This window comes from Penicillium canescens (genome assembly GCF_028828765.1).
Source record: "Penicillium canescens strain IBT 15451 chromosome Unknown utg000003l_segment0_segment0, whole genome shotgun sequence".
NCBI classification, from domain to species: Eukaryota; Fungi; Ascomycota; class Eurotiomycetes; order Eurotiales; family Aspergillaceae; genus Penicillium; species Penicillium canescens.
The window spans coordinates 4,228,628-4,243,705 of record NW_026703965.1 but is presented as its reverse complement, the minus strand read 5'-3'; the positions used below and the strand labels follow the sequence as shown (position 1 = coordinate 4,243,705).

The 15,078-nt window shown below is 48.0% G+C and overlaps 1 protein-coding gene across 1 annotated transcript; it reads left to right on the top strand.

Annotated features, from left to right (window-relative positions):
- Window positions 1-1,141: 1,141 nt before the first annotated feature.
- Window positions 1,142-2,363, top strand: N7446_005017 (uncharacterized protein; the record flags this gene model as incomplete). The annotated part of the gene is made up of 2 exons (XM_058513765.1): window positions 1,142-1,672; window positions 1,779-2,363. Exons 1-2 carry the CDS (start codon window positions 1,502-1,504, stop codon window positions 2,361-2,363), a joined length of 756 nt encoding a protein of 251 aa, XP_058375094.1. The 5' UTR covers window positions 1,142-1,501.
- Window positions 2,364-15,078: the final 12,715 nt, after the last annotated feature.

Below are 15,078 nucleotides of genomic sequence, written 5' to 3'. Positions count from 1 at the left end.
GATCTAGATCTCCCGTCTGCTTCTCCACTTACTTTTTAGATCTATCATGCTTACGGCTGCCGCTACAGTGTAACCGATTTACTAGAGGAAATGGACCGCACTCATCACGATTTCGGCTTTTGACATAGAGTATGTGATGAAATGGCTACGATGGTGTTTATGAACATTATTGGTCGCGCGATCCTGAGTATTAGCAACGTTGGAAGGGTGCTAAGAATGTAAGATTCCGGGCCCATATAAGTTCGGTCCCACAACGCCGACTGCATTTCCAAAAGCCAGTCGGTTTCTCGGCTTTTAGTACAAACACCGGACAATATGTTTACATAGGTTTCTCTATTCCATCCAATATTGGCATAAACACGTATAAGCTCTGTCAGTGATACCGGAGTAGCGCGGAAATTGAAGCAAGGGTAGGGAAGGAAATATCGGATAGGGAGGGAATACACTTATTTGGGGATGGCTGATGCAGAGTGAAATACATAGCATGTAGAACGTTCTGTAAATTAGATAGACGAAGAAACAGAAGCGACGGATGACCGAAGGGCCCTAGGAAACCATGACCACACGTCTTGTTGGCGTGTCATTCTATTCTGGAAAGACTGCGTGATATTCCAAATACCTCACCTGCCCAAAACGTAACTCCTCAGCAACAAATCCATTCCACCCGCACGACAACAGCCCATCAAGTCTGGGCTTGTGGATCGTGTCCGGGCCTTTGCAAGCCCTTCAATATTTTTTGAGTGCCACAAATAGAACCTCCTTGATCTACTGTCCCATGGGTCATCGCTGGTGTTTCATTGTAGAACTGTACCAGCGTTCGTCCATATTCATGCGCATTACTTGATTGGTCCGACGGGAGTCCCTTGTTTCCAACATCAAATCAGGATTGTGATAATAGCGTTACAATCTCGCAAACGAGGTGGCGATTCACAAGGGACCAAATCGTGAGCCTTGGTAGCTGAAATGGCTCATATTGTTATTCTGGAACCAGGCTTTGGTTCTGTCGACAGTGGAACTGTGTAGAATTTAAATCCCGCCTCTGCTATAACAGCGTTCATCAATTGAATTATACCTAAGGGCAAAGAGTCTTTCTCGGGTGTAAGAACGACACGGATTCTTCAAATGTAGCCTGTATTGAGACATGTAGTTCTCTGTGCGGGCCGGCCGATCACTTCCTCCACAATGGACCGGCAGGATTTCTTTTTCTTCTTTTTACCCTTTTTTTATCCTTTTCTTGTTTACACTTCGCGCTAGCACCCCATGGGGTCCAGTCCGGTGTGCAGATGGTTACTCGATCTTCTCTGATCAAGGTCCAGATGCCAGCAAACAAAGTCTTGGCAAGGGCACAGCGTTTTCATTTTGTTTCAGATCTCTTGCTTTGGTCTCCACCTAGCCCTTTAAAGTCTTTGTTACCCAGGAGGCTACTGCGATTCATCGTACTCATCAGTTTACCCGCAATCCACTGGAACCAACAACAATCTCTCGACCGGAAAGGTTCAGTATGGCAAATGCACCCAAGCCCTCTCGGAGTGCGGGACGTGGTGCTACCAAAGCAAAGTCTCGTACTAGCAGATCGCGTGCTGGTTCGCCTGGTTCTGTTCGGTCGACAGTCTCTACGTCCAAGGCGGACCGCAATCCTCAGAGCCCTGTAGCGAAGCTACACAAAGACCTGGTATGTCATTCCCTAACTTGTCTTCAGTTATTCGTATCTTTCTGTACCGGCAGACATTATGCGGTCCTCCCTGGATAATGTACTCTTGGCTGACGAGCGTTTCCAGGGACATTCTATGACGAAAACCGCCCGGAGGCAAGAGCATGAGGCGACACATCGACAATGTTTGGATGTGATGGACCAGATTCAAGAAGAGTTTGAACTAGCTCTTGGGAAAATGGACCATGAAATATCCCATCAATCTCAGTCGATGCAGCGTCTACAAGCGGAAAAGGCCGAAGAGTCTTCGAAACTACAGCAAGCTCTCGCAGCAAAAGACAAAGCCTTGGAAGAAAACCAGAGGCTTGAAAGAGAACTCTGCCATATCAAGCAGCAGCTTGAGTCACTTGACGCCGCCACGCAGGATCAGATCTCAAGGAACGATATTCAGCCGGCCTTGCATCAGACGCACTGTGAGCTGGTATCGGCGACCACTCGGCTCTGGAACACGATTGATGCCCTTCAGAATCGTAGACCGGCATCCTGCCTTCCCGGCTCTGACGTAATTTACGGAGCTTGGCCCGACCAGGACGGTCTTTATGGGAATTTGGGTCAGAATGCCCTACCCGGGTTCTCCGCATCGAGTAACGATTACCCGCTTGTTACTCAGCCGGCGGCAACCCCAGCCAACCAGTATGAATCACTTGTGTGAAGCATGACAGATTCAGAGCTAGGAACAGCTTTGGCTGTGGCGGCACCGCAATTCGATATAACCATCACACAAATAGATAGCTCAAGGCATAATGATAGCGACACCACCGCCGTCCCAGGATGACAGTAAGAATAACAGTAAAATCTGAACCAGATATATGCATTGGTTTATCTTCCGCTATAGTAGAAAGAACTTCACGTAAAAATATACTCGGACGATCGGACTTTTGCTCTGCCAATTGGACGGCAAAGGGAATGCTCCATGGCCGCTGAATATGGGGGGCCCGGTGTGACTTGATCGCGAGACCATTGAACTCCCGTAAAACCTTAACAGGTTGCGACTTCCAGCCGGCTAGGACAGGAAGTTCATCTCGTCAATAGGATTTCTATCGACCGCTTTCTCTCCTGCCCCGCAGCGCTGCGGTCATACGTAACTTCAAGCGAGAGTCTGCAAAGGTGAAATATAATTGTTCGCATAGCGCAACGTAATAAGAATACCTCAGTTAAGGGCTGACATCCGGCTCTAGACTATAGACTTAATTTCGTCATATTTCCGGTCTGAATCACTGCTGCGACCGAAGCGATCGTCTAGATGTATCACCCTCAGTAGCATTGTTCTCCCCCTTTTGGCCCTCATTTCAATAGCCGTCTCCACGACAGCCAACCGACTGCGAATTTCCTCCAGATCACTGCGAATGTTTCCAATCCAGCTGTTCTGGTTATTCAATGACTTCTGCATGGACCTGCAAAATAATCAGCCTGCGTTGTTTTCTGGTGGGTCGCACGACTTACTTCGTTCGGACATCTAGTCTAAGCGCTGTAAGTCAGCATATCACAAAACACCATTCCAAGGGAGCGGATTGACACTCACTCTGCCAGACATTGGAAGGCGATCATATTGCAGTTCTCGGAGAGATCCTGTCCGGGTTGTTCCAGTTCTTCGTCTGGTCTCGGGCCCGTACTGCAGGTGTGCAGAGGACTTTCCTGGCCATCATCCACTGTGATTCCATTGCGGTCGTTGCCAAAAGAGTCGTCCTCCTGAGAACACTCGTCCTCCGTAGTATCCCCCGCCGTGGATCTGGGCGGAATCCAGATATCCTCAGATCCGGAGGATGACAGGGACAATGCACGTTGTAAACGGCTCCGAAAGCTTTGTCGTTGATCAGTAAACGGAAGTTTTCGAATTCCACCCATAGCTGAATCTGTGTCAGGGTGAGATAACGAGTTTTCGAGTCGGATGTTACAGGAGAAGTCGCTGAGGCTTTTATGAAGAATTTGCTCTCCAAACCGGAGTTTGCGATAGGGTTTGCAAGGCGCACTATTTTCCATCAGTACGTACCGCAATCGTCGCTTAATTTGGAACACATTTTAGCCAATCAGGCACGAAAGTCATTCAACTTTAGAGGAAGGGACTTCGTCAGAAGGCAAAGTTTTTGCCTCTGAAGTCTGTTTCATGTTACCTTAGTACCCGGTGGGGCTCGGTTTAAGAAGTCATTACTTTGTTCATTTCCACAGACAGTCATTGTGTTCGAGATATTGACAAGTACTAAACTGAAGGGTGGTCGTTCTTGTAACTATGAATGTGTTCGGGCGCTGGGAGTCCGGGGGATTCTGAAATACGGAGTCGATAGAGTACAACTCAGACTGACCGAAGCGACTGTCCAGAGTGGTCCATGATCATGCCACATGCCTTCAGAAAATTTCAGATGAACCAAGGATACTATCTTAGCTTTTACTGGGACCTGGAGGGGATTAAGGCTCACCTTTCCCATCCATGCGGAGTTCAAGTCGTGCCATTGCTCAAAAGGTCTCTCTGGTTCCTGTTAGTTCATGCGAGCGCTATGCCTCCTCGAAGCGAGGTAGTCTGGTCGGAATGGGAGGAGAAGAACCTTCTCTCCTGGCTGGATGCCCATCGAGCGCTGTCGTGGAAAGCCCGCTCCGACGCATATTATGAACAATATCAGGTGGACCGAAGCGTTGAGTCTCTACGAGGGAAAATGTACCATATCTTGCGCAAGCAACGTCGCTCTGGTGCCAGATCGCCTAAGCATTCAGGCAATCGAAAACCAGCAGGAACTGTTCGACGCTCGGTTGGCCGTAGGGGTTCATTGGCGACCCTCCCTAATAAAAGGCCTGTGCAAAGCAACATCGAAAAGTGGTTTCAAACAGTCTTAACAGCCGAGCTTAGCCATATCGACAGCAATGAATCAACCAAGACGGAAGGCTGGAGACGAGGTATGAGCTGACCTTCTTCCAACGTTTGTTACAAGCTGATCATTAATCACAGGCCGCGCGATGACATTACTCCGTCAGTCACGGCGTGAAGAAACACGATCGTCATCGCAGATTTGGGACTACGTACATCGTGTCTCTGCAGCCAGGAAGCTGAGATACCGATATATGGAACCTCCATGCTACCAGCAGTTCGCTGGCATGCGCGCTACATTGTGATCTCCAAGCAACAATAATAACTATCTTGATGAATTAGTGTTGTTGGATGATGCTACAAACAGAAGAGGTGGCAGCTGAGCAATCAAGATGCAACATGATAGATATCTACGTGGTTGTATGTATGAAGCTAGTGTCAAAATATGAACAAGCATCAATCCTCGGAATCCCAACAATAGATCACAACAATAGCTGGGAAGTTACAAGGCCATGGTTTGACAAAGGTTACCCCAAACACGGTGGAACATTACCGGGGTCGTCGATGAATCGCTGAACCCTGAAATAGAATTTCGATGAACCATGGAAAGGGTCACACGGTGAGAGAATGCGACTGTCATGAATGATCGACGGAAAAGCTTATCTACAAATTTCTGCCCCACTTAATTTCTAGTTTGTTCGTAATTAAGCCCTGCAGCCCAAAGGAAAAGAGAACTAGGGCATAATCACCATCACCTCGGTCGCTTCATATATAGGATGTTGGGGAAGGGCAGAACTTTATTAGGAAGATTCTTTAATATTCAGCGTCATGATCAAGATGCGCAGGGTATTTGAAATAAAGTTTAGGGGCCGCAGGAGGGCCGGCCCACAACGTCCACTTATGTCCGGGACCAATCGGTTTCTCGGGTTTAGCGCAAAAACCAGAGACAACCTTACGTAAGCTCATGTGGTCTGTCCATGATTGGCATAAATGTTTACAAGCTGTCTGCTAGAGTTATTAGAAAGGCGATCGAATTGCCGATCGAGTTGCAGCAGATGCAGAGGAAGTTTTGGGCTCAAAGGGAGTATCGTCTCTACGTATACTCTACAGGGAAGGTTCATGCAGAACAGAAGACACAGCTTCTAGAATTTCTACACACCAGATAGGCAAGGAGCAGCTTGCCACTTGGCAGGAGACATACTCTCCTGTGACAGGAACCAGGAAAACATAACCACGGATCGGGATTTAGCCTACCATTCTGTTACCAGAATTCCGCGTAATATTTCCAAATACTCACCTGCCCCAGTAATACCTCCTAAGCAACAAAGACCCGTTCCATCGGACACTTACGGCCATCAGATTTGGGCTTGTGGACTGTGTCTGGGCCTTTGCAAATCCTTCCAATCTCTGCTCCGGGCCAGAAATAGAACCTCCTTGATCTGCTGTCCCGTGGGTCGTCGCTGGGATCTGCATCGCAGAACCGTACCTGCGTCCGTCTAAATTCGCGCATGGTGTTTGATTGGTCCGTCGGATGCTATTTGTATCCAGGGTTTCATCAATGTGATAGTAGCGTCTCAACCTTGCGAGGGGGTGGCGATCACGCGAACCTAGCTCGTGGGCCTGGTTGCACATTTCACATGGTTGTCCTAGGCTCGGTTTCCTATGGAAACTTTCCAATAAGCTCTGGGCTTTTGTTTATGCCCTCCCGAAGAAGGACAATCCTCATCCTGAGCTTGACAGTATGTCAATATCTGTGCGGTAAGGGAGTAGATATTCTGGTAAAAGCAACATTAGCTGGCCGCGAGTAGACAGGGAAGAAACAACGTTCAGCGGCGCGGGGCCAAGGATGAACAGGATTGATTCGAGCGAGACCAAAGGATCCTCCGGCCAACCGCAGGTACAGTCCAGCGTTTCTGTCAACCAGAAATTTTCCAACCTATTATTTTGGCATCTGTTGAAGCACATCAACCCTCATGAAAGAGACGGTGACCGTGGCTAAACGGGCAGATGTAGGGTGCCACCGCTTGAGCGATTTAATTGCAAACTCAACAATATGTAGGAATCACATTTTTGCGGTGTTGCTTTCTTTCAACAGTTGATGAAAGCGGTTCACCATACTCAACGCAAGATTTGAGAGAAATGATCCCAGGTCGAAACTTGAGTCTGTAGGCCACAAAGTCTCCAAATACCGTTTCAACGTCGTTCAACTTGCTTCAACGCCAACCAAAGGACAGTGATTCTCGCTACCCTTCGGCGCAATGGTTCCTTGGTAGAGACTTGACCGAAAAAATTATAAAAGGGGCCGGATTCCCAGCCCAAAATTCTCAGGACTTCCATCCTCACACTTTGGTCATCGCACTTTGATGCATCATAGTGTCCCTCTCTTGCCTGCGGGCTTGAGAGCTTCCGTAACCACGGCTGTCGCTGCCACGAGCCCAGCGATGTAAGACTGTGCTCCCTCGCTGCCACGAGCCCCACGAGTGTAAAAAGGTGCTTCGCAGGATAGGCCTGCGTGAATAACAATCCTCGCAGGGAGGTGCTGCGTCAACAAGACTACCTCGCAGGATAGGTCTGCGTCAACAACAATCCTCGCAGGGAGGTGCTGCGAAAACAAGACTACCTCGCAGGATGGGCTCTGCGTCAACAAATGTGCTCCCTCGCTGCCATGAGCCCCGCGAGTGTAAGAATGTGCTCCCTCGTTGCCCTGAGCCCCGCGAGTGTAAGAATGTGCTCCCTCGTTGCCTTGAGCCCCGCGAGTGTAAGAATGTGCTCCCTCGCTGCCATGAGCCCCGCGAGTGTAAAAATGTGCTTCGCAGGACGAGCTCTGCGTCAACAAACGTGCTTTGCAGGGTATTGCTGCGTTAACAAGGCCTCTAGCGATGTGTAGGCGCCTCTTCGTGGTGTTAGAGACCAGTATTCGATATTCAACAGTATTCGAAGAAGCAAAGACCTGCCCAACCTCCTCATAATCTGTTTCTTTTTCCGAAGGATCATCATTGGATAGATAGAATGAGCCCTATATAGGTCGTCCCAAATTCAATGGCCAAAATTATAAGATAACAACTAAAGTGTCATTCTTATCAAAGGGGACGTTCCCAAAATGTTCTGCGCTGATAGTTTGTGGTCCGATAGTCCTTTCGCCGTAGTGAAATTGGCACCCTTCATTCAGGCGCAGAGCAAACATGTTGGTGAGGGTTGGTGAGAGTTGGTGAGGGTTGGTGAGAGTTGGTGAGGGTTGGTCAGAGTTGAGAGTTGGGAGTTGATGTGTTGATGTGTTGATGTGTTGATGTGTTGATGTGTTGATGTGTTGATGTGTTGATGTGTTGATGTGTTGATGTGTTGATGTGTTGATGTGTTGATGTGTTGATGTGTTGATGTGTTGATGTGTTGATGTGTTGATGTGTTGATGTGTTGATGTGTTGATGTGTTGATGTGTTGATGTGTTGATGTGTTGATGTGTTGATGTGTTGATGTGTTGATGTGTTGATGTGTTGATGTGTTGATGTGTTGATGTGTTGATGTGTTGGTGTTAATGTGTTGATGTGTTGGTGTTAATGTGTTGACGTCGATGAGTGTTGATGTTGATGTGGAGAATGGTCGGGCGGTGAAGGGAGTGCTGGTCACCGTCTCACGGAGGCAGTGCGATTTCTTGCCATACCCACATTATAGAAACTTCAATTGCATTTTTTGATTCCGCAAAGCAATTTTGATCCCTGTCGGCCACGCCTTGACTACGGCCTCCAACTCAATTGAGATGATCTAATTCCAGATTTGTTCAGCTATGATCACGCAATATACTGTACACTCAACATCAGAACTAGGAAGTGTAGAGCCATGTGATGTATCTCGAAAATCCGAATCATGGGTTCAATTCAAGATGATTATGCGATAGGCTCAGTTTCTTGCGTCGCCAAAGAAATTGCTTGAGATGACTATTGCTAGTCACTCGAACCTATTCTACACTAGAATGCCTACATCATAGAGCGATTGCGAGAGTCAGAGTTTCTCTCTCGAGGTTAACATGTCGTTGGTAGCTTTGGCTCGGGAATATCTGATCCGCTCCTTCTACATGTAGGAGCCGTGGCAACTTTGTGAATAATATCCCGCCAGTAAATCCAACCAATCTCTCGTAGAAGTCAACGACAGCGATGAAGAAACGGTCGTTACCTTCTGTGAGGTATATTCCCCACTACATGCGATAAATCATGCTCCGCTGCTGATATAGCATGATTGATTTCCGATCGGGGCCCAACGAGCCATCTGGAATCAGAACCGGTGAATGACACTCTCCACGATCACCGCTCAGGACCTGGTGATATTTGTACGGGGTGTTCTCACCCACGTGTGACCCTAGCAGGCATCCGCTCAAATCCTCCCCAGGCAAATATAACATGAGCGCTTATTGGGGTAGATAATTCAGTATAGGCTGTACGGGATATTCAGAGGTCCTAGAACCCGAGGGCTCTTGTGATGCTGTTACAGATATCAAACCCACCTTCACGGTGAATTGCTCAACAGTGATATGCAAGATATCGTCTTGGGCGCGATGACAAATACATCATAGATGATCAAAGCACAGTGAGCTCAGAGACGTAGAGAAATCGGTGATTCCTGGCAAGACCTGCTTGCGCCGCCAGTTGCGATATGTTAGACGACGGTCTCAATGGACAAAGGATACTGGATAGCTTGACTGACCTGCAGCTGCAGTGACCCTCAAAGAGTATGGGCCTTGCAAATTGTGCTCGGGCTTGGATAGAAAACCGCAGGCTTCGGCATCAAATCAACCAAGCTTTGGTCCAATAGTGAGAAAGAAAGTATACGCTTCTCATAGCATGCAGCTCCGTGTATGTCCGAATAATTCGTTCCCGCTCGCTCGAATATGTCGATAAGCGGAGCAACGCGGAGAGGAAGAGGAATCAGGCGGGCTCTATCAGACGTGGTTCTTGAGTCATGGGTCCTCTATTTCGTTTCGCCGTCCTCGGTTTCGTCCATCGATTCGAAGCTGGCATGGCTATTGTTAGTTGATTCGGCTAGAGATGACGGGACTTTCGCCTTACATTCTCCTTGCAAGCAGTCTCGACTAACAACCTCGCCAGTACGAAAATACGGCTCTAGCAAGACGAAACATCGGCTCCTCTCGGCGTCTTCAGATTTTCAGGCTCGAAAGACGCTAGACGCCATCTGAGGACAACGATGGTCACTTACTGGATGCTGGGGATCCAAGTCGCAAGTAGGCTATCCCATGTAGGTTTTCAAATGCCGAGAGACAGACACTGCTATGAGCTCTGTTGGGTCTTGCATCAGGTAGGCATACCAACGCGTGATCTGATGAACCAAATCGACTGGGAGAAGGTCGAGGTAGAGACTCGTCGATGCCACCGGTAGTCATGAGGAAGAAACAGAGCAGGCGATGGTGTTGGTGCAGGGGGAGGTTGAGCAGACAAGACATTTGCTCGCTTCGCATTCGAGTGTGACAACCTGAGGGTGTCTTCTTGTTGTGAGATCCGAGTCAGCAAGTATTGACCCAGCTGGAGGTATTGTGCTTTACGTTGTTTTTGGTGCATCCCCCAAGCGTACCCTTGAAGCAGATGATAAACAAGAATCATGATCATACCAGCTTACCAACTAGATCACGGCCAATTTTCTTTTGCAATGCAGTCACCAATCATGCCATGTTGTATCCAGGTTCGTCGCACTCTCCGGCTGTCGCTTCGAGAAGTTGCGCTGGATGCACCGGGCAAGTTCACAAGACGGCAAAGGCGCGTGACGAGCCCACTTGTGACAAGAAATTGTACAGTCGTATTGGGAGACTGCTCCGTGTAGAGGCACTCTGTTGTTGAGTATGTGAAGGCGGTGAGGTGGAGGGCGTGAGACGCGATGGAGCGCGTCAGCCCCTTGGTCTTATCTGACTCGGCGGGAATAGGTTACTCGCCACAGCAGTTTTCGAGGTTGGTGATGGGCTGCTCCTACAACAGCATGAAGATGTCAGTGGGGTTCGTGTCTGGGGCACAGACTTGGCGCAAAATCAAAACCGGCGCAGCAGGATGCGCGATATTCCACTCACCTCATCGTGCACAACGAACGTCTGGGGCTTATGCGTCCTGTCGTTGACCCACAGCCCTGGTTTGCGGAATTTCAGGACATGCTGCATGATTTGAAGTGACAGGGCCGGAAATGGTGTGTAAGCCATGACTCTGCGTGGAGCACTGACGGAGTGCTGGTTCGGGCTCACTTTGGTGCGCTGTCAACGGTTTCCTGTCCATCATTAGCTTGTTGGTCGGCGGACCAATGCATGACTTACTTGTTTTAAAAAAAGACACGGGAAAAGGCTCCGTGGCTTTGTGCGTGCATTGGACGGACTGCACGGATCTGGTTATTTTGGATCATCTGAAGTCTATTGAATTTTAGACAGTATCGTGCTGAGACTTACATACCTTTTAACCCGCTGTTTTGCCTCAGGGATATCCAGGGACGGGACAGTGGTCAGCTGCTATGGACAGATATTCGCATAGTTACTTTGACCAGCTAGCCCCAATCTGCTTCTTGGTCGGCTGGCATGGGTGACGTAGTGGACCTGGTAGGAATCACTTTCTCACAGGCACTTTCTAGCTTGTCGGCCCACGATGTATCGATGGATGTCAGTACAGTGGAAATTCCAGTAGGGTTGAAGGGAAGAACTTATCAGGTGCCTCAAACCGAGGGCCTGCTCGACTTTGTACAGCAAGTGACAGTATTGTGGAACGAATTGCTGAGGGGAGAGGAAGTATTTATAGGCTTCTCAGCTCCTGTCGCGTACGTGCTCTGCTAGGTGGCAAACGTTGAAGGACACGATGTCTATCCTAAGTGAGATCTGTTGCAATTCATGCCTTCGTTCTACCGCAGCTATTTGCAGCGGAATTTTGGTGTCATTTTAGATGCCCAACGAGAAAAATATGCTAGAGTCATGTTGAAAATGAGTCAAAGTGAGTCGGTTAAGAAACGTTGGCTCACTGTTGAATTTACGGTCTTGATACTGAGGCAATGGAAGCTGTGTGTAGTTCTGCCCGTCTAGGCTACGGAAAGCGTCAGGCCGCGGTCGCGCGGGCGCGGGTACTCAACCCGTCAACCCGTTGAAGCTTGGCCTTCCTTGTTGACGGGAGTCAACTTTTGAACTCGTGATCATGGTTGAGATAGATACCTTGTTTTTTTCGATTTTCTTTTTCGGTCCTCTAGATTGTACTCTATTTACTTTTGGGATTTCTGAGCTCTCAACCGAATGTGGAAAATGCGTTGTGATTGAATATATATCTCCTGGACCGTTCATCACCAGTTAGCCAATAATATGAGGCACATTCACCAACCATCAACACCACGAGATTCACACCAGCACCATCATTGAACGGACTGCTAACAGAGCCCCGAAAAATCTTTGGGTTCTAGGCAAAGTCAGACTGTGTTGATTGACTTTCATGGTGAAAGTGAGAATGAGTAACCACCTACGTCTGTTAGTCTATAAAATCCTCCAAGAGTTGTTGGGCATGCTATTGCCCAGACACTCGACTTTTCCCTACGATCAAGATGGATGCCCCTAACAGCACGCCAGACCAGGAAGCAGAAGGAAAACAACAGTCTAGTGCGTTGCCAATCGTTTGTGAAAAAGACAATTCGCAGGAAACTTCCGATGATGCACCAATGGTAAGTGGAAAGACTCAGCTTCGAATGCTCTTGCTGACCATTACAGCCCTCTACATCGGAACAGGAAGCAGAAACAAGACATTCCTTGGCGACTGAGCCCTCTCAACCTATTCTGAAGGTGCTAGCAGACCTCGAACGCAACGATCCCAAGTCCGCCTTTCCCGCGGCTCGTCTTGTCGGACTCTACCGACGCCTATGGGAGTCAAGCGTGTCCAAGAACATCGATGGCCAGAAGCTAGAGCGGAGCAATCAGATCTTGAAGGAGGCTAGCACACACCTGACTAAAGAGAGGGACGGACTTCAGCTTCGCCACGACAAGCAGCTGTCTCGGCTGCGCTTTTTCAAACAGGCACTGAAATCATCTCGGGATCGACTGACTAGGGTACTCGATGACTGGAATCACCCTTCTAGACTCAACGCCACAACGGCGAGAGTTCCTCGGCGTGGGATGAATGTTGATCATTGCTAGGCACCTGTTTGTTTGCTAGGCACCTATTTGTTTGCTAGGGTACTAATACGGTCTTGTGATGTGTGTGAATTCCTTTCTTTTTTTTCACATCATAGCAGCGTCCATATCAATCTAATGCAATGCCTCGACTTAGGCCAGACATATATTTATATAGTCTATTGCATAGCGACCCTGGTGGCAACATGACAATTGGTCCTGCAAGCAGCCAGCATTCAATTACTGGCAATAGAGGTTCACCTTCTAGAATATACTCAAAAGCGCGGATTTAATCTGGCGGTGGAGGAGGGCAGCATCTTAGATCATAAGTATTGCCAAAGATCAAAAACCCCATAAGGAGAGGCGAGAGTAACACTGAAGGCGAGGTTTTGAAGGTAACATGAGCTTGAGTCAAGGTTGGCCATGAAGTAGTTATACGTAGTTATACTCGTCAAGCGATTTCCCTGTGGCCTGAAAGGTGAGACAGAATAATATCCCCTGTATCGCTAGAAGACTCAATCTGGCAGGTCTGCCAGACATGGCAAGAGAAGGGTGAAGGATTGTATATTCTTGGTTGTCTTACTTTTACAACTTGGAAAATATACAATGATGTCGCAATTGAAAGAGAATTACCGCATGTAAAGAAGCTTATATCTTTCCCAGTGATTACAGTAAGAAGGGCACAGAATATCCTTTGTGGAATGTGTTTGCGAATGATCTCCCGCATGTTCTGGGACAATCTCAGTTGTAAGTCATGGTAAGTGCGGGGTGAACTTGAATCGCAACTGAGGTTTGACTGAAGACGTATGTGCACCAAGCCTTATGCTATCCTTGTTTCGAGTGCTCTCGCAGGTCACCAGACAAGGCGAGAATAGATTGTCAGGGATATACATGAAGCATACAGATGAATGAAGATATGATCTGTGGGACCCTCATTGAGATCCACCCAAGAGCTGCTGTATCGCTTGACCCGTATTCAACGAAAGCTTCTAAATTCGTACTTCACAGGGGAGATCTCGTTTATTGCGTGCATTTGTTTGCATTTATTCAGTGTCCCCAGTGTTTCAATGCCGTACTATTCATCACACTGAACTCTAGCCGGTATCCTCTCGTGATTATTTCGCGTGACACTAGTACTTTATCAGGTCCTAAGTGTTTCATAGCGGCCCAGAAACGTCTTTCCAAATCCTCATATCTATCCGAAAGGTCTTGCAATATCGGATCATCTCTCAAACCGCGCCTCCAAGAAATCTCTTCCAGTAAAGGCTCACCCAGACTGGTGAAGTGTTCCAAAACATGCTTTCCCACCCTTATACCAACAATATCATCGAGTCTTGATGAAGTCCGATTGCTTCCATGTCGAACGCAATCACAGAGACTTTCACCATATTTATCGACACCAACTGCGCATAGACAATCAAAGAACGTCATCAGGCAGTAGAACGTAACGAAACGTTGTAGTAAAACAGATTCAGAATCACCGAGAGTTTCGAGATGGGCTTTGTGTTTATAAAGATCGCGGACCGCGCGAGCGACGCAGCTCAAGCATCGCTCCTTGGTGTCTTCACCGAGCTTGCATGGTACACTAATTGAGCGGTCAGTAATCCTTCGAAGTTGACTGTCTTTACCTACCAGCATATAAAATTGACAAAAGTGCTGAGCGCATGGAACAGATTCAAAAGTACAGGAGTCAATTGGCCCGAGTTGTACCCATTGACAGAAACATTTTTGAGGTCTGACACGTTCATATCAGGTGTGATTGAATTGACGAAAGTTTGGCAGACTTCGAGGCAGACCAAATAAAATGGGGTAAGCAGCGAAACATCTTCGCGCCGAGAAAGCAGTAACGTGTCATGCAGTGCGAGAACACCATCCTCAAGAGAGGCAGTATCAATCACCTCATTAGAGCCTAAACATTTCGCAATTTCCAGAATCCGACTCGTTGATTTGAACAACTTGTCTCGGTAGGTAGGCTGTGGCGCAGGGTCCATTCGGTGCGTAATGACGAAGTCGACCTGTCTTACTTCACTAAGAACGGTTCCACATAAAAAAGGAAACTAAAGGAAGAGTTTGCCGTTGGACTGCACGGCGATTCGTAATGTTGTCTAGCGATAAGTTTTGGAATAGCTAGGGGTAGCGAGAGATGTCCCAACGAGCTGTTCACCGCCTTCGGATGCTAGGGTCTGAGTGGCTCCTCGCTTGATTTGACTCTGGAATCCGGAACCTCGAAACCAATTCTAGGGGCTTTGTATCCCCTGGGAACTCTAACATAGCTCCTGAGGCCTTTCATATTCCTGTAGAACTGAAATTTATCAGTTCCTAAGTAAATGCGCGATGGCTCTGGGAACGCATCGGCTGGAACTGCGAGCTGTTGCACTCCTGCGATCTTGCCTTTGCTGCTCCTGGAAGCTTCTTATACGCTCTTATAAACCAGACCGTACCAAAGCCGTC